This window comes from Ammodytes marinus (assembly GCF_949987685.1).
Source record: "Ammodytes marinus genome assembly, chromosome: 8".
Lineage (NCBI taxonomy): Eukaryota > Metazoa > Chordata > Actinopteri > Uranoscopiformes > Ammodytidae > Ammodytes > Ammodytes marinus.
The window spans coordinates 15,105,491-15,133,416 of NC_137212.1; the positions used below are offsets into that span (position 1 = coordinate 15,105,491).

General features: G+C 41.3%; 1 protein-coding gene across 1 annotated transcript; it reads right to left on the reverse strand.

Moving 5' to 3' along the window:
* Window positions 1-192: 192 nt before the first annotated feature.
* On the reverse strand, window positions 193-27,926 carry LOC307254590 (ankyrin repeat domain-containing protein 13C). The gene is made up of 13 exons (XM_080033029.1): window positions 27,250-27,926; window positions 25,148-25,189; window positions 17,874-17,978; window positions 12,503-12,588; window positions 10,793-10,838; window positions 9,046-9,112; window positions 7,718-7,862; window positions 6,944-7,075; window positions 5,936-6,097; window positions 2,958-3,037; window positions 2,636-2,734; window positions 2,151-2,251; window positions 193-2,047 (listed from the first exon to the last, which is right to left on the reverse strand). Exons 1-13 carry the CDS (start codon window positions 27,641-27,643, stop codon window positions 1,917-1,919), a joined length of 1,590 nt encoding a protein of 529 aa, XP_079889155.1. The 5' UTR covers window positions 27,644-27,926; the 3' UTR covers window positions 193-1,916.

Consider the following 27,926-nt stretch of genomic DNA (forward strand, 5'->3'; position numbering starts at 1 on the left):
CCTCTACCAGGAAATGAGCACATTTTCTCACTGCCAGTAACAGCAAATTATAGGTGCGAAAAAACATGCAGTCTGAACTGTTAAATGTGGAATCTTTATTTTAGTACATTTAATACAAGCTTTTTGCTGTCCATGTAGATGAATGTCCTACATGGGAGAATAAAGCAGTTGAACACAGGAATGGATGAAAATATCAGTCAGGAGGCACACTTCTAGTAATGTTAGCTGCACTTGTATTTGGTTATACTGATATGGATGTGAATAAGCACATTGTTCTAACACTTTGAGCCACCCAATCTGCGCAAGCCATCTTTTTAAACTTTAGGAGCGCAACATGAGTAAAAGCTCATGAACCATAACAGCAGCTATAAACAAGAGTTCAACTTTCCCAGCCTACAGTCAAATGTCATTAATTGATCACACTTTAAGAAAACTGGTGTGATTTTCACCCTGCAGAAATGATTGTTCCACGCGTCTGGTGGTGGTTTATCCGTTAAAGTGCAAAGGGAAATAATGACAGGAGAATTTAGAGATTCACTTTTTCTTTAAAACATTACAAGTATGTACAAATAGCAACTGCCACCATAACCCCTTTTACACAGCCAGTGAAAGCTACAAACCAATACATCCTTGAACTAACTAAAAAAAAATGTCCACGACTTTCTCCTGCAGAGGACATCTCAAACTCATCACAAATAAAAAGTAAAGAGAACTTAAAAGAAAAAAGTATCTACATACTGTGCAGGGCGACAGTTGTGTGTAAAAATTTAATGAATGTTGTAGTCATTCATTCATCCCCTAAAATCTACTAACTATCCAACCCCCAATTTCTCCTTTTATCATATTGTGCAGTTTGTTACATTGTTTACAAAGGTGTAGTAAGAAACAAAAGGCATATTATTATTAGACATAATACATTATACCCGCTGCCACTCAAACCAAAAAAATAAACAGAAAACTTTGTGGTACCATAACATTGTTAGCATTGCCGCGATAAAACTTTAATATTTCAAATGAAGGTTTGAGCATTGATTATTACAAATAGAGTGTCTACAACCTCAGCTGATTGTAGAATGGCTGTAGTGGATCTAGATAGTGCCCAAAAGTTCAGTGATGCTACTCCATGCCCATGAAAAAACAGTTTTTCACACGCACGCACGCAGACACAATAATGTGCAAAGTTAGAGTGGAATTCTGCAAAAACAGATTTTAAGGTTTTTAACCTACTCAAGAAGTCACTTAAACATTTTCACTTTTGTGAGATTTTAGTGAGCGAGTTCAGTTAATCTTTGGGAACATTTCTTAAAAGAACTTAGTGTGAAAAAAGTGTCTCCTTACAGGCCTGTCTTACATGTAGACTTTGCATAATTTATCATTTTAAGTGTCAGTTCTCAATCTAATATCACAAAAAATGAAACGGTAAATCGACGTAAGCAGGAAAGAAGAACCTTAACCTCTAGTTTTAGGTGAAATTCCTCCTCAACACAGTAGTATCAGTGCTTTTAATACAGTTCAGTTAAACACATTCCCTTTATAAACATTAGTTACATACTTAAATACATAGCATCCACTGAACTGGTCGTCTTGTCCTCTGCTGTATACCCTGCCTACAGAAAAATCCACCTGCCTCTGCTGTCACACATTTCAACTTCAATGCCATTTCGCTGATGAGACGCTGCAGACTCTCAGCTGAAAGATACTTGCACCTCCTGCCGCATCAACCAGCAACAGTGCACTTTTAAAACACTTTGCTAACGTGAGGAGCAGCCCACCTCTCTGCCTTGTTGTTGTCTGTCGTCAGGATTGAGATGTTTACCGTTGTTTCCCCCCTCTTTTAATTTCCTTTTTGTAATAAGAAAAAGTGTGTTTTGTAGCATAATGCTGCACGCTTGTCTTCTGATCCCAGGTCAGAAAGGTTAGAGGTCAGGGAAGCGGCTCGGGTCTTCTTTGTACTCGCTGGGAATGGTGAAAATGGACTGATCGAACTCATCGTAGCGGAACTCCTGGAACGTCACCGTGGCCGTGATGGTGGGAAACACCGGAATGTCTGCAGGGAATGGAGAGACAGGCAGAAGAAACAAATGAGTCAGAGGAGATATCCAATGAAAATATCTTCCACAGTGTTGCTTCTTGGAACTACATCTGCTTACCAAGTTTGACAGGAAAGCCAGGGGGGAGCTTCATCTGAACAAACTCCCTAAGTTTATTAAAGTGCTTGAAGGGTGCGACCACCTCCAGAACGTTCAATAACCTGAAGGAAAGACAACAATTAAATCAACTGGACTACACACAAATCCAGCACTAATTTGACTGCTTATTTATCACACCTTTTTAGGCAGTAGTAGACTGTTCCAATTATAATTGTTTATTATATAAACAAAGGTGCACTATGTAACTGGGTGTGTCAGAGAAGTGACAATTTCCTAAGGTTTATTTTCATAACTGAACAATCAAACCTTCCTCACAGTAAAATTGGATCCCTGGAGCACTGTTTGAAGCTAGAAAGCTACCTGAAACAATGAGCTACTTTCCCTTTTACATCACCACTATACACAGAAGAGGAGAGTTCTGGCTGCGTGGCTTAAAAATTAATACAAAATTACAATCCGGATGCCAAGTTAACAAGAAGACTCACGATTCAATGCCCAGAGGGAAGTCTTGACTCATGGCTATTGTGGCTTTGAAGTTTTTCTTGCTCTCTTTGCAGACAAGCTCCCTTCCTAGATGAGGCGCTCTGAGGGGGAGACAGAGACCAACAACAACCTGTTAGAGGGCAAATCTCACCAAGAAGAGCTTACAGTAATGTATTCAACTTCATTGATAGAGGGGGAAATTCAGTTTAGGTTTATTTGGAAGAAATGTGGCTGCTTCCTTCCACAATTTCAATGTATCTATGAATCTATGAATTAAAGAAACATTGTGTCCCCTAATTGGTCTCCCGTTTTGTAGACACATACCTTCCATTGTCAGCGGTGATGTATTCCTCCCAGGATATAGTGTTGAGTGAAGGCGGAGTCAGAGATTGCCTCCTCGCCGGCTGAAAGGCATAGAGAGAGAAAACACACAAGGTCAGATCCCAGACTAAAGTAATGCAGGGACACTTCACACAACCAAAAGGACAAAAAGGTCCAGAGTAACATTGACAGAAGAGGTAACTGATGAAACTGAAAACTCTTTGACATTAAGCTTAACCCAACTGTCAAAGGAAGGGCACAGTTAAGGAAGTGAGAACTCTTAAATACTATTTTAAGAATTGATTCTATCATACTTTCTTAAACAGGCCACTAGAGGGCCCCGGTGCATCACTAAACCTACAGTAACCTCAGTTTGGCCCACTGGGCCTCCACACTATATGACTTAAAAATATTATTTAGTGCCCCGTTAAACATCTGAGTTCAGAAATTGTACTTTATTGTAGTTTTGTAAATAATGTTGTAACTTTCTGATATTCACCTAAAGTGTGTCAATAGCAGTCGTTTTTATTATCTGCTGTGACTCGACACTACAGCAAGGCAACTAAGGAGAAACTTACTTTTCTCTCCTCCCTCATATAAAATATTAATCCAAGCTTCCAGATGAATATCATCTTGTCTCTGCCTTCTTGTATAGAGTAAGTTCTTCTGCGAGGTCAGTATTTTCCAAGAACCAACCATCTGTTCTTACTGACCCATAATTACCTTTATAACCTGTTTCACCTAAAACAAACTGGCTATGCTTGCCAACTTTGGGTTAAAAAAAAAGTAAGGGGAATTACACAAGTTGACCTCTCTTTGATAAGCTGTGGGCAACTACGGCAGAATAATGTGGTGAAATATTGTGGCTGATGGGACAACTGATTGTGCCGGGTGTCTGCTGCACGCGGGCGCAATAACAACGTACGTAACGATATGCTGAAGTTTTCCTTCATTCCCACTTCACCCTGCGGTCATCACAGAAATGTTTTCACTGTGGGCCTTGTTATGTGCTCTTGCTCTCTCACACGGCGCGTGCCAGCTCTGGCGTGTTGTTGACGAGCACAGAGTACACACAGCCTTCGGAGGCCCTGATCTGCTGGTATGCTGGTCCTGCCCCTCCAGCGCTCCATGGGTTTTAGCCCCTCATCCATGTAATCAATAGTGTTTGAAATCCCCACACCCAAGCCCCGCGTTTCCCTGTGTCCACAGAAGTAGTGCTGACTGCTCTCTCTCTTGCTGTGGTAAACACGCCTACGTCACAGCAGCTGCTCCTTCTCCTCCCATTTTCCCACTGGGGTGGAAGGAGAAACCACTTCCACATCGACACCCACTAAAGAACAGCCTTTTTTACTTTAGTGGGCACTGAATCCAACAAGTGTAACACCAACAGAGGACATGGTGTTGAGACAAAGCCTAGCACAGAACAGGTGGGAGGGGAGGGCAGGGGGGGTCAACAAAAAACAACAACAAAAAAACTAGCAGTTAAAAGCCATCTATTGAGTGGTTGAGAGGCATTGTCTTCTCCTGTGTGACGGGCTTTTATGCACAGTGTTTAGACCAGGACTCTGGAACATACTATTGTGAGGGGATGGTGGGTTTTGGAGTGATCCCTGGGAACCGGGTGCAGCTTTGTAGCTTTCATCACTAGGTGGCATTGCTGGGACTCAGAAACATGCGTGGTGGAAGAGGGTGGGGGGTGGGGGTGCACCTGTCTCACAAACAACAGTGAGAGGGGGGCAGCGGGTCATTCTGTTTCTGATGTCCTTAACAAATAAAACATCAAAGAGACGACAGCAGGGGAGTCCGACAAGGAATTTTCCAATAAACCGTGCAAAGGTGACCGACAGAGTCTTGCAGAAAGTCCATGCTATTTCTCTCTGTATAGATACAGCGGTGAGAAGGGTGAGGTTTTTATTTTGTCAGAGACTCATTTCCTACCCCAAGGTTCCAGCGGGACAGGACGGTTTCAGGGCCCGACTGGTGGTTTCGCTGCAGGTAAGTAAACAGGAGCTTTATGCACAGAGCACTTTCTCCCAACTGGCTTCTTGCAGTGGGTCACACAGTCACTTGACATGTGCATTTATCAGCTATCTTTTATTTCATAGGAACTTTCACAGGACAAAACCTTTTGAGGAACCCAGGACTTGAACCTGCATTTGCACCGCCTCCCCCTCCAAGTTCCTTCTATGGAGGAGAGAGGCAGTTACTTGCAAAATATCAGTGATTGTATGAACACAGATGCTAGTGTTCCGCTGGGTATTATTAGTACGAGGGACAGACATTTATTGTTGTTTATTAATGTGAATAAAGAGAGGCTTTGTTGCACTCTTCCCGACAAAGAGTAGACGAGACTTTCTTTGCTTAAGGGACGTTCGATAACACAGATAGATAACTATGAAATGCTCACTCACTGTCCTGCTCTTCACGTCTCCTTTTCATTTATTTATTACTCAACCATCAGATACACCTGGTGCAACTGCAAATACAAACAATAGATTCACTCTGTTTCTGTGTCATTGTTTCCTTTGGCTGTTTAAAACCATTTTCCATCGTCGGTCGAACTTCTTAAGGTTCTTCAGATGCCGTTTCCTCTGTTTAGTTCCTCTGGTTCCATAGTTTCAAGAACTGTTTGGTGGAACTGGGATAATAATATCCAATTCATTACATGCTTAAAACAAGTCAAAGTGGTCCAAAATTCTTCAATAAAGACAGGCAGTATCCTCAATGGACACTCCCTTGCAGGTAAGATTGTGTGTAAAGTCAACTACAGTAAAGAAGCATCCAGTGTCTTTTTCTAGGGATGGTCAGGGTAGAAGTTGCCATATTGGCTTCTGTGTAATGTCTTATTAATATTAATGTGCAGTTTTCAAGAACTAATACATGATTGGAAGGTTCTCCTTAGGGAATAGCCTTCGCTCTGCTTACTCCAATCTACAATAACAAGGGATGATCCATCGGGCCTCACTGGGTGCCCTCCTCACCTCAAAGTTCTGCTCGATGAGATTCCCTCCTTTGCTCAGGCTCTCCATGATGGCTTTGTTCCTCAGGATGTCTTCCTCACTCAGATGCTCCCGTCTCTTCCTGGACTCCAGCACCAGGCCGTTCACAGAGTAGAAATCTGCCAGGAAGTTTCCCACGCGCTCCTGGAGGCAGAACAACAAACTGTTAGATAACTTTCCTAACCACCTGCTGAGTCACCAATTTCCCCTTGTGTCGCGAGGTCAAAGGTGGATAGAAAGCAATACCCAGATCACTCATTCACCGCCTTCATGCCCCCTGCACTGTCTGTGCTCTATTTCACCTGTCCTTCCTTCCCTGGGTCACCACTGATGCTCCTTTGATTGATTTACTATCTTTCTCCTGCCTGCTGTGGGAGATGTAGTGCAGGAAACATGGTCAGGAGGGTGGATATATATGGCAATAGAAGTACTGTAGTTCTGTAACCAGAGTCACACTCTGACAAAGAGAGGCTCACCGGGTGAGATAACAAGAAGACACACAGAAACAACATTGAGAGGTTAGGCTAATAACGCGTAATGGTGAAAAAAAAGATGGAAATAAAAAGGTTACATAGAACAAAAGATTTATCACTGCCAGTGCAGTTTCAAATACTTTTGTTTTTCATGTCAGACAGGTTGGGAAGGGTTCAACAGTCTGGACTCATTTTGAGTAAACCAGCTGGAAACCATTATATACGGCTAATGATGTTATGTAACACACAAACTGTAACATACAGTCTTACAGTATATACATCTGTCTGCTGGCCCCCTGTGTATTGTTTACCTTCCATTTCCTGCCTTTTCCCCAGACAATTCCTCAAATGACCAACTTTCTGTCTGGGTCAAGTTACTAGATACTCTCAAGAAATTCCACATTCTGATAAAAGCCTTGGATCCACAGCTGACCCTGGAACAGCAGCTGTGGTGGTGAGAATCGTGATGATAACAACAAACCACACCGCAAACCCAAACACAACAGCTGATACCGACCGTCTTGTCCTCTCTGAAGAGCCAGCCGGTCTGCGCCCTGGAGAAGGTGATGGACTTGGTGGAGAGCGTGGCGGAGTACACGTCGCTGCTCATCAGGATGTCAACTTCCTCCTCCGTCTCCATCTCAGACTCCTGGACATTACAGGATGGTGTTAGAACACTACACAGTCACTCACAGGCACCAGTTGGTTCTCCCCCCCCCCCAACACTTTGGTCAAGACAAAGATAGTAGTACCTTTGTCTAGTTTCAGCTTCAGGTCTAAGTCTCCACTTTCACTACAAAAAATATGTGGGAACATTGACCTATCACTCACTGAAAACATTTATGCTCATCAGCGGATACTTAATTTACAGTAAATGTTTTGTCCGAACAAACCTTACATGTGTAGTCCACCGACTACTGCTGTGAGAGTAGTAAAACTGCCACCATTTGGTTATTTTCAACCGAAACTTCAGTCATTCAGTAAAGCTGCAATCACTAAAAAAACTACTTGATTGTATTAAGTGCAAATGTATCAAATATTTTGATCATTAAATCAATTGAGTCATTTCGCTGCTTTTCCTTGTCTGAGTTGATAGTGACATGAACCGTTTTGAGATTTTAACTTCTAATTGGACTCAACTAATTATTTTCATTCAGATCTCTGAAGACAGTTTTTGCTTCATTCTCTGACATTTTGAAGACTAAAAATTATGTACAAAGAAATTGAATGGCATATGATGAAAATAAGTGTCACTTGAAACCCTGACTGTGGGTTTCTAGGTCTCAGTCACCTCGTGGTGAATCCGCTGGAAGACTTTCTGTTCGTTGTCCAGCACAACAAAAGACTCGGAGGGGATGGCGTTGCCGTTGAAGATGAAACTGAGGTCGCCGCGCTGACACTTCATGTCTGTAAAGTCTATGAGGGTAGTGTCCAGTCTATACACAGAATAAAATATGCACATACAGAGATTAGGTTTAGTGTGGGACCTTTGGATAGATGAAATGGGAAGACAGGAAAACGAGGAAAAGAAAACAGAGGATGATAGCAAGAGAGATCAACCGAGTTTAACTTTGGCCAAATGCAAAAACACCAGCAAACACAGTGTCTAAAAACTGTGAGCAAGGAAAACCCATGATGGATGTCAAACCTTTGCTCTGAATGGTTAGAGACAATGTGCATGGTAATCATTGCCATGGGATACCAGCGACACATTTCAAGAATCTATTTTTTTTCAACACTTTGTAAAATTGGATTTTCCTTGGATGAGGCATGGCAGCAAAGAGAATAACTGATCTGCTTGTGAACAGCACACACAAAGTGGTAGGTGCTATGCGTAGGGTATGACAGGTCTGACACATTGTAGCACGGAAATGTAAATGAACTTGCTGTGACAGGGTTTTTTTCACACTCTCTCTCTGCCCTCTTTCTCTCTTTTCTGCCAAAAACTCTGGGAAAATAGGAGGGCATTTTGAATACCAAGTAAGACAGCCAAGAGCCGTTTCAGAGAAGCTCCACATCAAGAAAACAACCCACAAACACACTTTAATGCACTATGTTCATTATTTAGATAGATGTACCTGCAGCTGATTTGTTAATTTACCCAAATATAGAAGAATATGTGAATGTGCTGGATAAAGTCTTGCACTGATTTTGTCACACATTTAACCATAGTAAAACAAAGGTATTGTTGTTGATGTGTGTGCGTATGCTCTGGCTGTGAGAGCTGCCTGGTGTTAACTTTTTGCCTACAAGGCATGACACGGCACTGGATTCCAAGCTGTAGGCCAGTCATTGTGACTGCGTGTCAGCACAGGTGAATTACTGCTTTGTAAGTGAGACAGGCAGCTCAGTACACTACGCACCACTGTAACTATGCTTTTATGAGGCTCTGATTTACAATTGAAACATAGGTAAAACAGCTCCCTTGTTCTGCCAGGCTACGATTTTACACTTTAGTTAATTAATTTGGATTAGGAGAGGAGAAAAGGGAAGAGGAGTAGTTGCAATGTGCAGAGCAAAGAGTTCCCATTTACTTTGACCACAAACGATATTCTTGTTACAAGGCCCATTTTTTCACACATTTTCTCTGAATGCGTAACATTTGTGGACAGGACTTGCCTGATGTTGATGCCCTGCTTGTAGATCTTACACGCGTCTGAAGGCAGGATTCTGGAGAGCAAAGGCACTGCAACATGAAAAGACACAATCAAGAACATGTTAAACAAATTCTAAATTTAGAAGTCTCACTCAATAATGAAAAGAGCCAGCCTCTTTCGAAGCCTCAGTAGCATATAGCTCCGTAGAATAGAGAGACACATACCCTGCTTTTCTGTATCTAAATATTTAATACCTCACCAGGCAAAGTCAGAGAAAGGAAGAAACTTTCCTTTGGTGTTATTCGTTAAAAAATCATTCAAAAGGTGTTTTAACAGTCAATGTATTTCTGTGAGGGACTGCTTTGTGAAAATGCACATAGACTAAACAGGCCTGAAGGGCACGACGCCAGGATTCCCTCTGACAGTCTCAGACCCAATAGACTGTGTTGGTTTAAACCAGATTCGTCCCAGAGCACAGACACTTTGGCTCTCTAACCTACACATTACAATACTTAAAGGGCTGTCACCACATCGAAGCCTTTCCTTTTTCATTTATTTTACATTTCCATGTGCATGATGTGCAATCAGTGTACACCGAGTTAATATCATACATCCATTACATAATCTTGCCCACCTTGTCAATAATTCACAAACACACAGAAACTTGACATGATTCAGTCCTGGCTCACACTCTGGAGCCTGCCGAAGAGTATTATTATAGAGGAAATCTTTTTATTAGGCACTTCAAGAAATAAGTCGAAATGACGTGAATCAAGACGATATTCAATGTTGAGAACAAACTCGACAGGTAAAAACTGGGGTAAAGTTGGACAGATGTTGACAGGTTTGAACTTCCAGTATCAATAACCCATAAGTAAAACGTTATTAAAGACAAACAATGCATGTTTGCTATGGTCATACAGCAGTTAATGGGCTACAACCAAAAATGTCCTCTAAGCTAGACTAATAAAATGTGCAGCGGGCTGAGAGACGAGAGTGCCGTCTAATGAGCGCAACAGCGAAGCAAAATATTAAATACCTTCACTCTTATACAGTGCAGTGCAGTTATTAGTCGACCTTAGAGGATGTCTCGTTTCGGTAAAAATGAAGTTGTAGCAAAGATGCATCTTTTGTGTTTAAATAACATTTTGCTTATGAGTTATTGATCCCGGAAGTTCAGATCTGTCCACATCTGTACAGCTTTACCGCAGTATTGAACTGTCAAGTTTAATCTCCAAATTGTATTTCATCTTTATTCTCGACATTTGGTCATTTTTGTCGAAGTGTATAATTTAAAAAATGTTTCCTCTAATTTTTCTTCCTCTCCTGTGGCCCTAATACCATCCCATAGGAACCAGACTGATGCAAATAAGGAAAATGCTGCTGTACCAGTGGGTACATTGAGTTTACTGTCACACAGTTCACCAGTATGTATGTATAAGTTCAACTGCAGAACAAGTTATTCTTCTGGTATTAGCAGATACCACTGAGGTACACTGACATTAAAATATGTTGTGTCAGTTCATGTCCAGCAGGGGGAAGAGTTTCTAGCCTGTTGGTGACTGGTGACTCCCAGCAGTTAAAGTGTCTCATGGCATAGCTATACAGTCACTAAACAAGAAGATTCATTTACATTCTACATTCAGCAAAACTTATCTTCCCATTCTGTAGTTTTTAAACCACTCCGTTCCTGAGAACGCGGGGTTAACTTTTCAGACAGGATAAAGTCTTTAAAACAATAATGTTTTCTGTCAACCTGCTTCACTCACCCCAACTTTGGAAGTCCCAGTGAAGCTCCAAGTAAAAGTCTCCAAGCTGTAAATAAAGACAAACAAATTTCAATAAAAAATAAATCAATGAAAAGGGTGGAAAGACAGGGCTATCTGTGATTGTCTGTAAGTACTATGTATTTGTTATTAGCAAAACGTGTGTGTTCATGGGGGATTCATGGCTTTCACGTGCAACAAAAACAGAAAAATATGAGAGAGACTTGGCTAATTTAAAAAACATATATGCAGAATAAAAACCAATATGGTGTAACAGAGATCTTCAGTTTACAGTACATGGCCATAATTAACAGGAGCCTGAATGACCATCCGTAACAAATCATGCCTGACCCCGGAATTCCACTGGCTGCGCGTGCGGTGTCTAACGGTTTTGCTCCGTGCGCCCACGTCCGTCAATACCCACCGGCTCCGTTTTCAAAGCAGGCACGGCCAGCTCTGCTGAACAGCTGGAGTCGCGAGACCGAGGAGTTCCCGAGGTAATAAAAGTGACGGGCGATCGCTCTTGATAATATGATTCTCATATATGGTATTTATTTACACAACAACGAACGCACGGAAGGTTATTGTTCCCATCCGAACGAGTAAAAGAACAGTGGACATGCTTGTATGTGTCTCTGTTTTGAGATTGTTACCTGCAGTGAACACCGAGTGTCTTATTTTGAAAATTAACCGGAGGTTTTATTGTTTTGTCGGCGCCTGTGTTCCTGTCTATCTCGATGTGTTCTGTGATAAATTGATGCGGTGAGCTCCGGCATCCAGCAAAAATAGAAGCAGTGCATATTTCACCGGACAGCTGGAGCAGCAGCGGAGCAGAGAGACGGTGCAGCGGACGTGGTGCAAACCCACCCACTGACTAAAGTCAAAAAAGACAGCTCCACTGCCGTGCTGGAGCGTAGAAGGACCGGAGAGGCAGCCGGTGGAATTCGGCCTTTACTGACACAACTCTTCAGCCGCCTAATTATCCTGTGAAATATGAGGGCAGGATGAGCTGCTCTCATCTCATCTTCACCACCTGTGGTCTCAGCGTGGCATTTGGTGATGATGATGATGTCGTGCTGGTGGGCTCATTATCTCACAGGCCTGTATAATCTTTGAGAGATAATAACGCAGAAAGAATATCATCTCTGCCTCATCATCCATGGTAGGTTGCAACAACAAAACCAAATGGTTTCTTGTCTAGTTGTTCTGGAAGGCATACAAGTTGGTCTTTTCATGATTAAATATTTACAGCAAGTTTCTATGTGTGACACTGTACCAGTGAAACAGCCACAACAAACCTTGAAGTCAAGGATAATTGTTGCTTTGAACAGCTTGTCTGTAGTCTTATTCACAGTGTGTGTGTATGTGTGTGTGTGTGTGTGTGTGTGTGTTTAGACGTGGCGTCACACAAGGCTGCCGCAAAATCTCCCTTATGTTTAATTAGCCTTAACCACCATGTCTTCCACTTTGACTAGTTGATCCTTTGTGTGGGTGTGTGCTTAGTTGTGAATAAGAAGCTAGGCCGATGTCAGGGAAGGACATTAGTGGAATTTGTGAGTGTGTATTCTGCATGAAGAGGAGAACGATATAAGATGAAGAATCAAGAAAAGGAAAGAGGGAAGATTGGATGGGAGCCGAATGAGAAGAAAGAGAACTTAATGATTAGAGAAAAGAAACAGAATAATGGCATCAGGCGCAGAAAACTGAGCTTACTTCTTTCAGGGCTTTGAGCAGCTTTGGCCTCTTGTCCTCCACAGTCTCCCTGGACTGTTGCTTCAGCTTCCTCAGCAGCGCTGTGACTGAAACACAGATGAAGAGAAGCACCAATGAGACCCAAAAAATAAACAGTCAGGTAGCTTTTGCAGTGTGGTAAAAAGAAATTGCATAGGCTTAAGATTTTTGTCTACACAGAAAACCTCTGAAAGGTTTACTGGAGAAATGTAATTTGTTTCCATGACGGCCTTTTTCAACCAGAAGAAAAACCTTTTGCTATGCTGAATCTGATCCCACCACTTAACTTGCTCCTGAACAAAATGTATTCCTTTATTTTAGGAAATTAGTTTATCCACTCAGTTGCTCTTATTTTGTAAAACCTTCGCTGCATGGCAATAAAACCAGAACAAAAAAAAACAGGGGCTTTTAAGATGCCAAAATTAATTCTGCATTAATGTAAGGAAAGTGAAGATGTTCCACTCCAACATGACAAAGGTTGTCCTGCTGTGTCACATACACTCACCGGCCACTTTATTAGGTACACCTGTTCAGAACTGGGAAGAACAGGGATTTAAGTTACTTTTTATGGTTGACGGTGCCAAACGGGCTGGTCTCAGTATTTCAGAAACTGCTGATCTACTGGGAATTTCACCCACTCTCTAGGGTTGAAAGAGCATGGTCCTAAAAACAGAAAATATCCAGGGAGCGACAGTTGTGTGGAAGAAAATGCCTTGTTGATGTCAGAGATCAGAGGAGAAAGGGCATACTGCTGCAGTAACTCGAATAACGTTACAACCAAGGTCTGCAGAATACCATTTCTGAACGCACAACACAAAATAATTAAGGCGGTTCTAAAAGCCAAAGGTGGTCCAACCTGGTACTAACAAGGTGTACCTAATGAAGTGGTCGGTGAGTGTAGGTTTGTATTTCCAATATACCAAAGTTCGTATGAATGTGGGTGTCACCACCAGTGTTATCTCATGAAAAGACTCACTATACAAATCATGTCAACAATGAGACATGTAAGGAAAAGATCATGCAGTTATGCAATGTGGGTGACACCGTCGCTTTTTTTTTTTTACAGAGCTCAAAAGCAATGGTTGACATATGGCCGGATGATTACTAGCTCCACTGCTCCGCGCAGTGAGTCAGCATACACATACAGGTTGTTCACATTGTGTTCTCACTGGTGCTCCCCCCAAGGCAGCACAGAGGGGGTGTTGACAATGTTAAAACAAGTGAGACACGGGCGCGCATGCTCACGTACACACACACACACACACACACACACACACACACACACACACACACACACACACACACACACACACACACACACACACACACACACACACACACACACACACACACACACACACACACACACACACACACACACACACACACACACACGACGGGGCTCTCTTTGTGGCCCGGTTGCCTAATGAGTGTGGACATTAGCTGTGGATGGGGCTCCTCCTGATCCTCGCTGTGGCTCTACGTAGGAAAAGGAATACAATCTCACCATCTGTGCGCACACCACCGGACGAGAAACCAACGCAACCGTTTTAAAGCTAACCCAAAGTGACTCCATCCTGGCGCTGATTCACCCAGATACTTATTAGGTAACTTTACTGCCACTAATTAGGTGATAGATTTTGGTAATTTCACCGCAACACATTAATGAAAGGAGACAGAGGACGGGGATTTGGAATCTAAATCCCCACAATCTGCCACTATTTAACAATTAAGGCCTTGGATCTAACTGGACAACAGCTGCTGGCATTCCCCCAAGGATCTGAGAACAGTCAATATTGACACAGGTAGGTTGTGGAGTTGCTGTGAAGTTGAGCAAAGCAGGCAGGCAGCAGCAAACAGGACCAAACTGAATAAAGTTTAAAATATTGAATCTATGGAGCCAAAAGACTCTGTAGAGTCAAGTACTTTTGGCTTATTGGCTATATTTGCTGAATTGGCTATAAAAGAAAACAAACTTTTAGACCTAAACAAAATCAACCCTTGGCCAGGTGGTGGTGATCAATTCCCACAAAAACACTCCCCACCTAGCCTCACATATGCCCTTTCAGAAAATAATTTTTTAAATTTATATCAGAGCCATTATTCCTGTTGATCTTTGAAGGAACATTTATTTTTACTACAGATAGTTAGCCATTTGTCATACTTAAAGTGATACAGATTGTTGTCTTCATAACATCATATCCCGTTTCGATGTCAAAGCCATCAGAAGTCTAGATTTACATGATGTTAAGCATGTTTTTCAAACACAGTAACACTTGTTGTGTTATGGAATCTTTTTAATGCTTAATATGGTCCAATGTGGGTTTTTTTTTAATTAAGAAGAAGGTAAGAAAGCATGAAACCAGCAGGCAGTTCCCCGTCTAATAAACAACATCATAATCGTGGCAGTTTTTAAACAAGCTCCTGAAGCTGACAACACAACTGTGAGTGGAAGACAATTGAAGACAGAAATAGCTGTTGTTGAAGAAAACAAATTACAAAGTCTATTTCCGTCTCCTTGTACAAATTTAAAGTAAATTTAAAAACTCTGGCGACAAAGACACCAAATCCCAACAAATGTGGGCTAACAACAAGGGAAATTAATCAAACCTTTTTCTCAATGTAATCTGACAACAATACCAATGACAACTCTATTACTAGAACTAAATTATGTTTCCAGTTATTAGCACTTTTCAGGAATTTTGCCTTACTGTAATTGACAAAGAGCTCCTTAGTCTGTACTTCCCTCACAGACTCCTCCTGACTGACACTGAGTCAGCTCATACTGAATAACTGCTGCTAGGCCGGGCTCTGCTATGGCTACAGCCTGTAAAGGGCTCGACATGTATTGCCCTGGATAGGTAAAAACACTAACAGCTCTCTTCAGCACCTTCCTCCTGAAGGGCCAAGTGTGAATATGTTTGTAATGTGCGGACTCAGCCATCTGTAGTTGAGCTGCCACAACAGAGGCTCTTGCCCTGCACTTTGGAGCCACATTAAATAACACAAAGAGGCAAGTAGTGTTTAACAACAGCAGCCGTCACTCTCAGTGGCATAGTTTTTTTGCTTCAGTGCAACAGAAGCTGTTGATTCGAGTGACCAGCAGACTGACCTAATGTACCTGTGTCTGTCAGCAGATTGAGCCTTTAATTGCCCACTGATCTTCTGAATCAGCAGACAGATACAGGCCCAGCCGCTGAGCTGTCACTCTCTCAGGACGCCTTCCCCACTCTCTGTGTTTGGCTCCTTACCTAGTAAAGAACTTGTGTTATGTTGTCCAGAACCAGGACCTGCTATGACAATGAAATGAATGACTCCTGCCTTGTTCTAAAAAGAGTCTTTATCGGGCATCCAGATGATGGAGGGTGAACAATGAACTTCCAAGTTCATCCATTTTTATTTATGTATTTAAAAGAAACCCCTCAGATACTCTTTCAGATATTTGCTAAAAAGTGCTGTGAATAGCTTGCATAATAAAAAATGTTTTTCCCTCAACCCGCCTCATCTTCAACATTGTTTATTTTTGTACAATCTTCAGACAGCGTTGTGCGTGATGTTGCTGCATTAAGCATGACAGAAAATTAGTGAATGGAGCAACTTTTTAACCTAAAACAAAATATGTCATGAAGCTGAATTATACGATGGTTTGAACAAACGAGGTAGCGACCTATCAGTGAGGGAGTACATTTTAAAATAGTGTTGCGGAGTTCATTAGAGGCCTCAGTCAATACAGACACTGGTAAATCTGGTAGGGTAAGCCAAACCTGATGACAGAAATGCAGAAAAGGCCAAGAAGTTCCAAGAAATGTATTACAAAGCTGTACCGATATTGCATTTCTGGGGTCAATATTACACCAACTTTGGCAGTTAAAATCTAAATGAATAATATATTATTTTGTTCCAAGTTTGTGTGTATATACAAACACATCAAATGAAGGAACTCTTCGTAACATGTGGTGTTTACCTTCATTCTTCTAAACAGCACAAACGTTAAAGTATTTAAGATATTGGAAAAGACTTGAAACTATTTATTGATCACAATTTTGCAAAATTGCATTAAGGGATTAGATTTTTCTTTACTTGTTAGGAAAAATCTCTCTCTTCTAACCCATGTACCAGTGATATGCCAATATCAGTTATAACAATGACCCTATCATGTAAAAGCTAACTTTGAGATAACAAAAATCATACAGTCTAATGGAAAAAGTGGTTAGACTTTGAGTTATTGCATCTAAAAAAATGCTTACAGAAACATAATTCCTAACAATATACTGTATATTAGGGCTGTGTCAACAAATCGATATAGCGACATATCGCGATACTTAGTTTCGCGATATCAGTATCGATTTTTATAACTAAAAATCAATTTTTTTTTTATTAATTTTTTTATGATTTCTTAGTTTTGCTTTTCAAGGCCTTATTGACAGTGCAGAGATACAGATATGAAATGGGGCACAGAGGGAATACAATGCAGAGAACAACCACGGGTCAGATTCAAACCCATGTCTGCTATCAGGCCTGAGCCTCTAGGGTACTGACTATTGAAGTGAGATCAGTTTTGTTTATAAGAATACTTAAGATTCACTGTGTCACAAAAGCACACTGATGTGTTTTAATTTTCATTGTGTCCTGTACAGTTAGTACAAGAGTGAATTGGATTTGTACTGCAGCAGTGTTTTATCATTTGCCAAAACCAAAAAAAAGGAAGAAAATAGTAAAGGAAGTTGTGAATGAAATAGTTTTGACTTCATTTGTCTGTGCAATTATCAATATATTGTGCTGTTATGTTAGACAAGGCAACTTGTTTATGGAATGTCGCAATATATCGTGATATATCAAGATACGCAATATATCGTGATATATCGTATCGTGACCAGTGTATCGTGATATGTATCTTATCGCGATGTCCTTGACGATACCCAGCCCTACTGTATAACCACTGGGTACTGTGGACAGGAATGGGCGAGGCAGGGGCTTGAGCATAACCAGCCTATGAGGAGAGAGAGAAAACGTTTCATTAATTGCTTTTCATCGGAGCACAAAAGCCAGTGGGCCTTGAGGAATGTCGCCTCTCTCATAGGGGACAAAGAACGCAGGCCGGTGTGACGACCTCGCTTGGAGGCAGCAGCGGGGATGAATGTTCAGAGGCAACTGTTTTGACAGATTTGCATCTGTTGATCCTACCCTCTCGCTTCTCCTTCGCTGATTTCACATGGGAAAACCAAAACTGAGACCCTATTGAAGCCACGCTGGTGATGACTGACCAATGTTATCTCAATATGCCGCGGTAGCTTTAAAAAGGTATGTTTCTGCATAACAAAGCAGTACCAGTATCAGTCAGTCAGATACTTACTCATTTGTCGGTCTCCGTAGCTGATGGCCTCAGCTAGGGGGCTCCACCCCTGAGCGTTCTTCACCTTCACTGGTGCATTGTGGGCCAGCAGGAGGTGAGCACACTCTGTAAGAATGACAGGAAGACGGTCAGATTTATGGATAATTACTTTTTTATAACAACATAATTTATAATAAGTTTTACTATTGGCATCAAGCAAGACACACAGCAACATACTGTATATGCAATGCAAACAAAAGTCTCATGAGCACAAACAGCACAAGAGGAATGAGGAACATATTAAAATAAATACACTGCTTGCCAAACAAGACTCAGCAGGTAATGCCATAACAGAAGTCTGGAAGGTAAGTACATGGTTGCTTAGGGATGGTGGTTTGCTTATGTGCTTTAATAAAGATCTGGCAATTTTGTAAAAAAACAAAAACAAGCATCAAGTGAAGGATCATCCAAAGTGTCTGTTTTCACAGATTTAAATCCTGGCTGCAGCTTTCTGCTTGCACAGGAGGTGCTGGAGACACATTTAATTGAGGCCAAAAAAAGGGAGGCGATAAAAGTGTGAACCAACTCCTCCAAATGGATACATGCAGCCCCCTTTTGTTTTAACCAGACTAAAATCAACTCTTCTCCTTAGCATCAAACCTAATCTCAAAGGTGACTCCTAGGAATTCCGGAAAATCTGCTTTCTTTTAACTAGAGAGAAACAAATTCAAACTGAAAAACCGGCGTAAAAAGTGGTGTGGTATTAACCAAAAATGACCTTTATTATTAGAAGGATTAACACCAATGGGTAAATATGACTTTCCTCATTTTGCTCAATATGATTGTGCTCATTTGTTTTTCTGGTGCTGCACATTCACAAAGCACACAGACATAGAGTAAAGAAAGGAGGAAATTATGACTGTTTGACCTCAAACAGGCACAGGACATCTAAATACTAACAGGTCTTTAATATGTTGAGACGGACACACTAACATCCCACATTGACCATAAGCTCATTACCTTTGGTGTTGCTATAGTGACATAATCACTCAATCATACCCTCCTTAAAACAGACAAAAAAAGGCAAAGACACTGATTTTAACTGCTTAGCTTTAACGTTGTGTTTACCTCATCTTCAAGAAAGGAAACCACCAACATTAAGACGAAGACACTTGAACTTTTCTATGTGTGCAACACACATGTGCCATACAATCTGTAAATGTTTGCCGTGACAGCACACTGATTATATGTAAACAATCCTGCTTTTAGAGGAGGGGACAGATTGTGTGCAGTAGGATTGACTTGAAAGCTGACCCCTAAACTGTACAACTGAGCCATATGGGCCCTACAGTTACACAAGACTTGGCATCTCTGCTTTAGAGTCCATACTGCTTTTAAATGGAGGAAAAGATACATTCTCTGGGATTAAAATATCAAAAGGACATCAGGCAGTACTGTGATGTGAGTAACCCATCCGAGCCGGGCTGTGCTTCGATTCCAATTTCCAACAATTGAAAAAAGCGGCCATAGAGCTTTGTCACTTTTCTTTGGCAAGATCGGCAGCAAGTGCGGTGCAACATCCCTTCACTCTCCGGGCAGCCTGTCAACAAACCCCAAGCACAGCAAGCCGAGAGTGAAGCCTGTTGTTCTGGCTCAGCTGTCAGTTTTGCCGTGACATCATTCATTGCATTGTTTGCGCCTGTGCAGCTCTGTCTCAGCTCTCTTAAGGCGGGAGCGGTCACAGTCCTGTCTGTGAGCGGCAAACCACTTGCTTACTCTTAACAGTCTGCTGCTGAGTGGCTATGTAGGGCTTCCACTTGATGGGGCAGGAACTCTGGCTTCATTACAGCTGTTGGACCAGCCTTTTTCTAAATGATCGCTTGGGCTGACAACATGCTGCATAGAAGCTCTCAGCACAGTCTGTTTCCTTTGACTCAGCCCTATTAGTCATGCAAACACATTTTAACTGGTTACTACAGCCCTCGTGTTGAGACTTGTCTCTCTGCTGAACAACGGTATGAAAGCCTATAAAATAGAATAAACCTGCCTGAAGAGGTGTTCTCACCGAGTCAACATGGTGTCAATAAGCCGAAATAATAATGTTTACCTTTTGAAAAGAGAGCATCACACACACACAAACATTGTCACAGTCTAACCAACATACCACGTCGCCCCTCTGATCTACATACTCACTCACTATGTTTTATTAATAAGAAAGAGGCCAGGGTCTCATACATTCTTTATGAAGGAGAGGAATGCATTTTGAAACACTATCTAATTAAACAGGTTACCCACACAACAAAAAGGAACGTGGCTATCCCGAGAGTGCAGCAGCAAAGTGTGTGTTGTGACAGCACCAGATGCAGTCGGGCGATATTCTAGACAGAAACAATTAAAGGCAACAGCTTTAATGTGCAGCTTGCTTCAAGGTGGAAGGATGGCAAAGAAAAATCAAAAAAATAAGCCAAGTTAGGAGGATGTAAAGTCAATGATTTCCCACCAGCTGAGGCTCAAAGACTTTACTCATGACTTGTCTGAATTAAGTTTTCTTTACATTTCTACACATTTCTGCTCAACGTGATCTGCATATTAAGTGCAGACTATTGTCGAAACGATGGCCACACTGGCCACTTCACGAAGATTGACTACTGTGGTCAAATGTGATGCTTTAATAACATAAATGGAAGCGGAAAGGTTGGATGTGACTGCACTAAGTGCCTCACAAAGAACCTTAAATCAGAGAACCACTGTGTTGATGCATTAGTCGGCTAAGTGCCAGCGTTCGGAATGGAGCAGCTGACAACAGAGGGTGATATCCAGAAAATACAGGTGGCCATGTGCTTGAACGATTGGCTTTGTGATGAGTAAGCCTTGAATTTCCTCAGGCCTCTGACCTATATATTATTCACCTGACTAAATCCAATGATTGTGTCATAATAATAATGACAACATTTAGCAGACATTCACTACATAAGCGTGGAGAGAAAAGCCAGGCAATGTCCTGAGCTGCCAACCTGCAAGCTTCCGGTCTGGCTTCAGTAGTAGAGAGACATCTTTTAATGAATTGATTTAAAAGTGTATGGACCCTGGTATGGACACATGGCTGTTATGCTTTAAATATGGGTTCAATATCTGTATGTATTTTCACTTTTCATATTTTTGTTCTACCGATTCATATTGTCCAATGTAGATAAACCTAGTAAAGATTCCAATTTTCACAGTAGATCTATTATCAAAGCGCTGCAACTAGCAATTTATTTATTAAGCGGTTCATCCACAGATTACTTTATTGATTGATCATTTGGTTTGCCAATAAAATGTTTGAAAATTGCAGAAAATCTTAACAATTATTATAATCAGTATAATATATTTTTCCAAGTTGACAAATTCATTGTGTTTTCTCCATGCAACAACAACAGTATGAAGTTTATCTAGCTTTCTAGCCTATTGTCTATCTACACTGTAAACAATTGCTGTACATTTACAGCAGGATTTCAACAGCATTTACCTGTTATTTATAAAAACAGCATTTAACTGTTAAAATAAAAGGCAGTCTGTTAAATTACAGTCCTTTGCTGTTATTTTACGGAATGGTAATGTTTTTCAGAAATACTGAACTTTCCTGTTAATTTACCATCAAACTTAGAAGGGACAACTTGACATGAGCTGCCTGCACATGTGAAGCTTGTACCATTTTCTACATTAATCCTCATCCATCCACATCTTAACTATTAAGTGTTGTTTACTTTATATCCTCTGGTTAAGTTTACTTGAAGATGAGTTAAATCTACTTGGAAATGGAAATTGCAGTTAACGTAATTAAACCAAATTAGTCTTACTAAACTGAAGAGTTGTGTTTACTCAGTAGAATGAAGGAAACGGATTGCCTTAGATAAATCAAGTAAGCACAACAAAGTGTATTGTAGAGACGCCCCCTTTCCCACAATGACTTACACTGGACTAAACGTTTGTTATGTTGCTATTTGCACCCTCAGTAAAGGGGATGTTTCATTCCATTACCTCACTATGCATTTTGTTTAAATAAAACATTTCTGTGTGAACTAACTGTTATTTTTGGTTATAACAAACGGTTTGTGGAAATCTTAAACAAGATCCCTAGTTCAACTCAGGAGACAATTTACAATAGAAATTAATCATTCCATTGAACTTGATATATTGTAAAAAAGTGTCTCGAAGTAACAAACAGAAGCTGCTCTCTGTGTTTAGCATTTGAACAAATAGCGGACATAGTAAACTTAAATAGGGATGAAACACATCTGCCCAATGAAATATAACATCCCCTTCGCTCACGGTGCAAACAACTTAAACATTTAGTCCAGGTTCATCCCTTTTTTCATTAACAGTATAATCCTGTCAATTTTAGTGACAGTCAAATAAGGTTAATTTAACAGTAAGAAAATGGCAACCCTGCTGCCAGTTGATTACTGTTTTTTACTGAAAAAACAGGTTCATACAGTTTTCTTCATTAACAGTATAATCCTGTCAATTTTAGTGACAGTCATATAATGTTAATTTAACAGTAAGAAAATGGCAACCCTGCTGCCAGTTGATTAATGTTTTCTTACAGGGAAATTTCTTACAGTGTAGTCTTGCGAGCTTCATATTATTAATAGCCTTCATCATACATACTGAAGGATCTTTTCGGTTTGATTAAAATATATGATATCCCAATTCAGCCTGTGACTAATCAGCCATGCTTTGCTGTACAGTTCAATCCAACATGCAGTCATCAGAATACTGATAACAGGAAGTCTCGCTAGGGTTTCTCCCAGTAGAATTCAATGTGTAGCAGATGCACAGAGGTCAGTTTCAGGTCACATACAACTCCAACACGGGAATGAGGGAAAGAGAGCAAGGTGGAGAAATGAAGTGCTAATCTAATGCAAGACACTACGTGCATTGGCTACAGATTGGGCACTTGTTAAAGAGGCTGCTCAAACTCCCACCATCACCACCCATTCTCATACAGCCTGAGTACATATATGAAATGGCTGTTATGCTCACTTCCTCGCCATCGATCGCACACTCAGCGACCGAACCACACAAGACAGGGGCCGAAGAATCCCATTGTCACATTCTCTGAGGCGAACCTGCTGCTGCTCTTCCAGACAAAATTGACAGACACAAACCAATGTTAAGTTTCTTTTCCAGACAAAACTAATGTCAATCAATACGTATAATTAGTTCAGTTGCAGCGACTCACAAGTCTCCTAAATACCAGGTTGTTATAATTAGCAGATTAGAGCTGGAAAAGATGATGTATTATAGTAAAAAGGGAAAAACACCGACTTTTTAGCCTTGCATGTATAGTGATGTTCAACTCCAATTTCGGTTACTTCATTTGTTACCAATGGCAGGAGTGGAACCACAAATATCAACTGCATTATTCTCTATTAAGTGTCTGCTATTGACAACAATGGTCTATATTCGTAAATAAAAAACATACACAAAGAGGGCCTTGTCCTCTGCATCCCAACAGACGTGCCACACCCAGACTATGATCTCATGCTGTTGCCTTGGGCCTGTCTGTCTGGCCTGAGCATCCCTAGAGGACTGGGTACCAGCTCAGGGCAAGAGATAGGCAAAGTCATTAGCAAATCCAATTCCTAGTGTCCTGCCTGCTACTACACTTCAGCACACGCTCTTGTCTGAATGACCAATATATAGTGACAGGGCCTTCACTACCGTGTCAGGAATTGAACTTAAAAGAACTGAACAAACGAGAGATCAATTGAAACCCACACTCGACTAACACTTAACTAATGAGAACGAGCAGAACAAGTAACCCTATGCCTGAACTGTTCACCTAGATCCTGCTGCAAAATAGAGGGAGATTTGTTTTACAGTAGCATGTTCTATCTGAACTTAAGTCTCCAGACTCCATGTGATGTTAAATGTAGGCATTGCCTCACTAAAAGGAGGCCGTGCATTAATATTTCATGCACATGCTTTCAGTAGGACCGGTGCAATTCAGCCTAAAACAAAGTCATGTAAAGGTTTCTTTCCATAAAGCAATCACACATGATGACATATTCATTATTTACTCAGAACTGATTGTTATTCTAGGACGCGTTACATAAATACAGAGCTTTTAATTTCCAGGGTCTTTCGGGAAAACATATAGAGCTGTACCAGCCGTGTGATTTTTTTCACATGTACTAAGAAAGCATGATAATAACTGAACCTCTTCAGCACAAGAGACACCAGCGAGAAACTAATAACCACACACAAAGCAAATATTATGAAAGTGAAAAATAGCATTTCTTATTAAAGCTGATTTCCCTTTATAGCTTCAAATTATAAGTCTTTAAAGCCAGTGGTCGAAAATTCATCAAAACTAGAGTTTTTGGCTAGCCTGGCACCACCCGCCTACTACTTCCGCTCAATTTTCAGTTCCCTTCAGTAGCCAGTCTGGGTCTGCGGTGTATTCTTAGGTTTTCTCCGGACAGATTTCTGCCGGTCCAATCAGCGAACAGAAGGAGTGGCTCAGAAGCCATCGCATGACATGGTTGGTTGGCAGATCCAGAGTGGCACTGAGCAGATCCAATAGTTTTAAACTTCAACAAACACCCGCCTTCAAGTGAGTTAACGTTTGTCAATTGAGCGATTACAGACCTTCTGTACAAATGAAATGAAGTGCGATGGTCTGGTAGAACCAGGCTAGTTTTTGGCTACTGAGAGGGTCCGATTTCTTGCATTGTCATCATTATCTTATCCCCACAAAGAATATTCTAATAGTCTCTCTATATACTGTAAATGTATTAAATGGAATGTAGGACATGAGTAAGAAAGAAAAAAAAAATTGTTTTGCTCAATCCTGAAATCCATAAACAGTAAACACAACCTCTTTATCCATGCATTAGCATCTTGCTCTATGGGATTTGTTTGGAGATCTGTGACAAATGTCTGTGGTGGTGCCTAGCCAGCCTAATGCAATTACAAAGACTATAAACTGACACACACACACACACACACACACACACACACACACACACACACACACACACACACACACACACACACACACACACACACACACACACACACACACACACACACACACACACACACACACACACACACACACACACACACACACACACACACACACACACACACACACACACACACACACACACACACACACACACACACACACACACACACACACACACACACACACACACAAACAGAAGAGATGGAGGAAAAAGCAACATAGATAGACAGAAAGGGACAGAATTAAACATGGAGTTGCATCTTTAAACATTACTCACCTTTGTGCCCCATCATGACGGCAAGATGCAATGGTGTGTTTCCTATAGAAAGAGAGAAAACACTGTCAGTCGTCGCCTTTGATATTAACATTAAAGAAACACCTCTGTTGCACTGAGCCTTCACCGTCTCACTGAGTCTTCAGATAAATGTTTTAAACATGTTTTAAATTGGGAAGCATAAAACCACTATATTTCAAATAATATGGTAATATGCCTATTGTGTGTTGTTGCCCCCCCCCCCCCCCCATGACAAGCAATAGTATAGTCTATTATCCTACTGCACGGTCAAAAAAAGCTGCATTCAACTGACAGGGACATGGCTTGTTAAGAAACAAAAACCAAAAGTAAACACTGAATTGTATAAATAACTTGTGAGTCAGGTGTTCAGAGAAGCACAGGTGTTCTTCCCAGAATATGAAATGTGCCTCATAAGCGTTGGAAAAATCCCTTAAGAGGAAGCCAAACTGCCCCGTCAGCTCCCTCAGGCTCCTCTTCCAGGAGAAGAGCGGCAGGCAAACATCCAGAGTAAAGAGGGCCAAACTGAAGCACTGATGTGGGGGAAACATAAGCTGGGGATCAGCTAGCAGTCCCACTAGATGTTGTGATGGACTGCATCTGTAGGGCAATGGCACTACAACAAAAAACACGTCACCAGCACAAGCATGCTTGGGCAAGACACTAAACCCTGCCTACTCAGCCAGTGTAAATGGTATTGAAAATGTAAGTTCACCAAAATATCAATACATGTATGTTGGCTGTGTACACAAGTGAATAGAGGTGAATGCAATGTAATTTGTATTACTGGTACTCAAATTATATTTTGGAAATTCATTCCTAGTTATTACTTTAGATAATCCACACACCTTGCTGTTGTGAGTTTCATTGCAGCTATTTCTTCAATCATCAAGTCATCGATTTGGATAATATATCAAATGCTTAATGTCATTCATCCGAAGCCAAAAATGGTTCCAGTTTCTCAAATGGGAGGACTTTCTGCCTTGTCCTGTTAATATCTGAAACTTGAATGGCTTTGAATAAGTTGACAGGCAAGCAAAGTCTTCATAGACAATGATGAATCAAAACCAAATTGTCTGATAAATAACAAAAATAACCCTTTATTGCAGTCCAAATAATAGCGAACAACAACAGAGTATAATAGTAGTATCTGAATAATTCCATACAACCACTGACTGGTACAGTAAGTGAGAACATGTTCAAGTGAAGTGGATAAGATATATAAAGAAATAATCACATAATTTTGCATCATTATGGGCATGTGTGGTTAATGTTAGGCCAATGGGAACAGAACAGACCTTTTGACTTATCGGCGCTCACTGTTTTGACGGACAACATATGTGACTTGTTACTAAACTAATGTGAGCGTAAACACTCTGCCACAGCAGCCCTCAACAAGACAGGCACCTTTTTGGAAAATACAGGCTTGTGTTGTTGCTGCCCTGTATGACACCTTGTTGTGTTACACAATGCAAAAGCTTTGATTTGAAGACAAACACCATTCCAGGGCTGACATTGCACACAAGATCATGCCATCTTTTGTTTCAGCAAGTGAACCGGAAACAAAACCAACTTGTCCTCCCATCAGTTCAGGGACTTCTTTGGATGTTGTGGCGTTATTTGAGCAGACTTTGCCCTGCAGAAGAGGTGCAATCAGTCTCCCAAAGCCTTGCAAAAACACAAAAACACATTGACTTTTGGCTGTGGACCAACTAAATATGCTTATCTGAGAAGAGTTTGGGGAACTTGTTCTGATAGGGATTTCAGTGCTGTATGGTGGGGGGAGGCATTGAAGCTTCTGATGAAAACAATCCTCGTCATTCATAAACACTTTTTTAAACTGTTACCTTAAAAAAGGCACCTACTTTCGGAAAAATAAAAATGGAATGAAGCAAACTATTACTCATTTTGGGAACCAGTTATCCAGGCCTTTGGTATCTATATAGGGAGAAGCCTCACCTACTTCCCAGAGCTGCTGAAAACTGATGGGCCGATAAGCTAACTAAAACTAAGCTTTAATGAACCATGGAATTGGTAGATCATGATGAATGTTTTGGTATCCTGAGATAAACAGCCGGCGGACTCACCGTGGACGTCTTTCTGGGCGATATTCTGCGTCCGTATGAGCGAAGACAGGCGCCGGACATCTCCTTTAAACACACATTCATGCACCGGAAAGTCCTGCCCGGTTCGGATAATGGGGTTTTTGTTATTGTCATCGATAACATCAGATGTAGACAGTGTGTTGCTGTTGGCATTAATCTGCGTCTGTTGATTCTGCTGCTGCTGCTGTTGATGTTGTTGCGTGGAGGAAGACTTGACTAACTTGTGGTTGCTAAATATTTTACTCGCCCTGCTCTTGCTGTTCGTCTTGGAAGCGGTGAACGTCCCGGTTGCAGCCTCCTCGTCGGGCTCCAGAAGGTCCTCGTCCTTGCTCGGCCTGTGGTCCTTGCGCAGGGAGCGGATCTTCTCTCCGGTCATTTTTTTTAAACACTTGACGCTATCGGAGCAGAGGGTGTCGTCGCTGACGATGACCCTCCGGGCGAACTGATGCGAGTCGCCAGTTGGAAGTCTTCACGCAAACACTGTGCTCAACATGAAAACACTTACTTCTTTACCGGACGGGCAAAAAAACGACAGTTAGGTCGAAGCCAAAAAGGCGGGAGCTTACTGTGTACCGGTTTGACTATGAAAACAAACACTTCGCTCAATTCCTATCGTTCAAAACTGCCTTTGGTTGCTGCAGCCTGCACAACATAAGCGG

What these genes read in the sequence shown, in the direction of transcription:
- LOC307254590 (XM_080033029.1), bottom strand. Translation starts at nt 27,643, where the DNA reads ATGACCGGAGAGAAGATCCGCTCCCTGCGCAAGGACCACAGGCCGAGC. An exon ending in CGTCATGATGGGGCACAAAG is followed by an intron (nt 17,979 to 25,147) that starts GTGAGTAATGTT and finishes TCATTCTTACAG; the next exon opens with AGTGTGCTCACCTCCTGCTG. An exon ending in AAGCAGGGCATCAACATCAG is followed by an intron (nt 7,863 to 9,045) that starts GCAAGTCCTGTC and finishes TTCTGTGTATAG; the next exon opens with ACTGGACACTACCCTCATAG.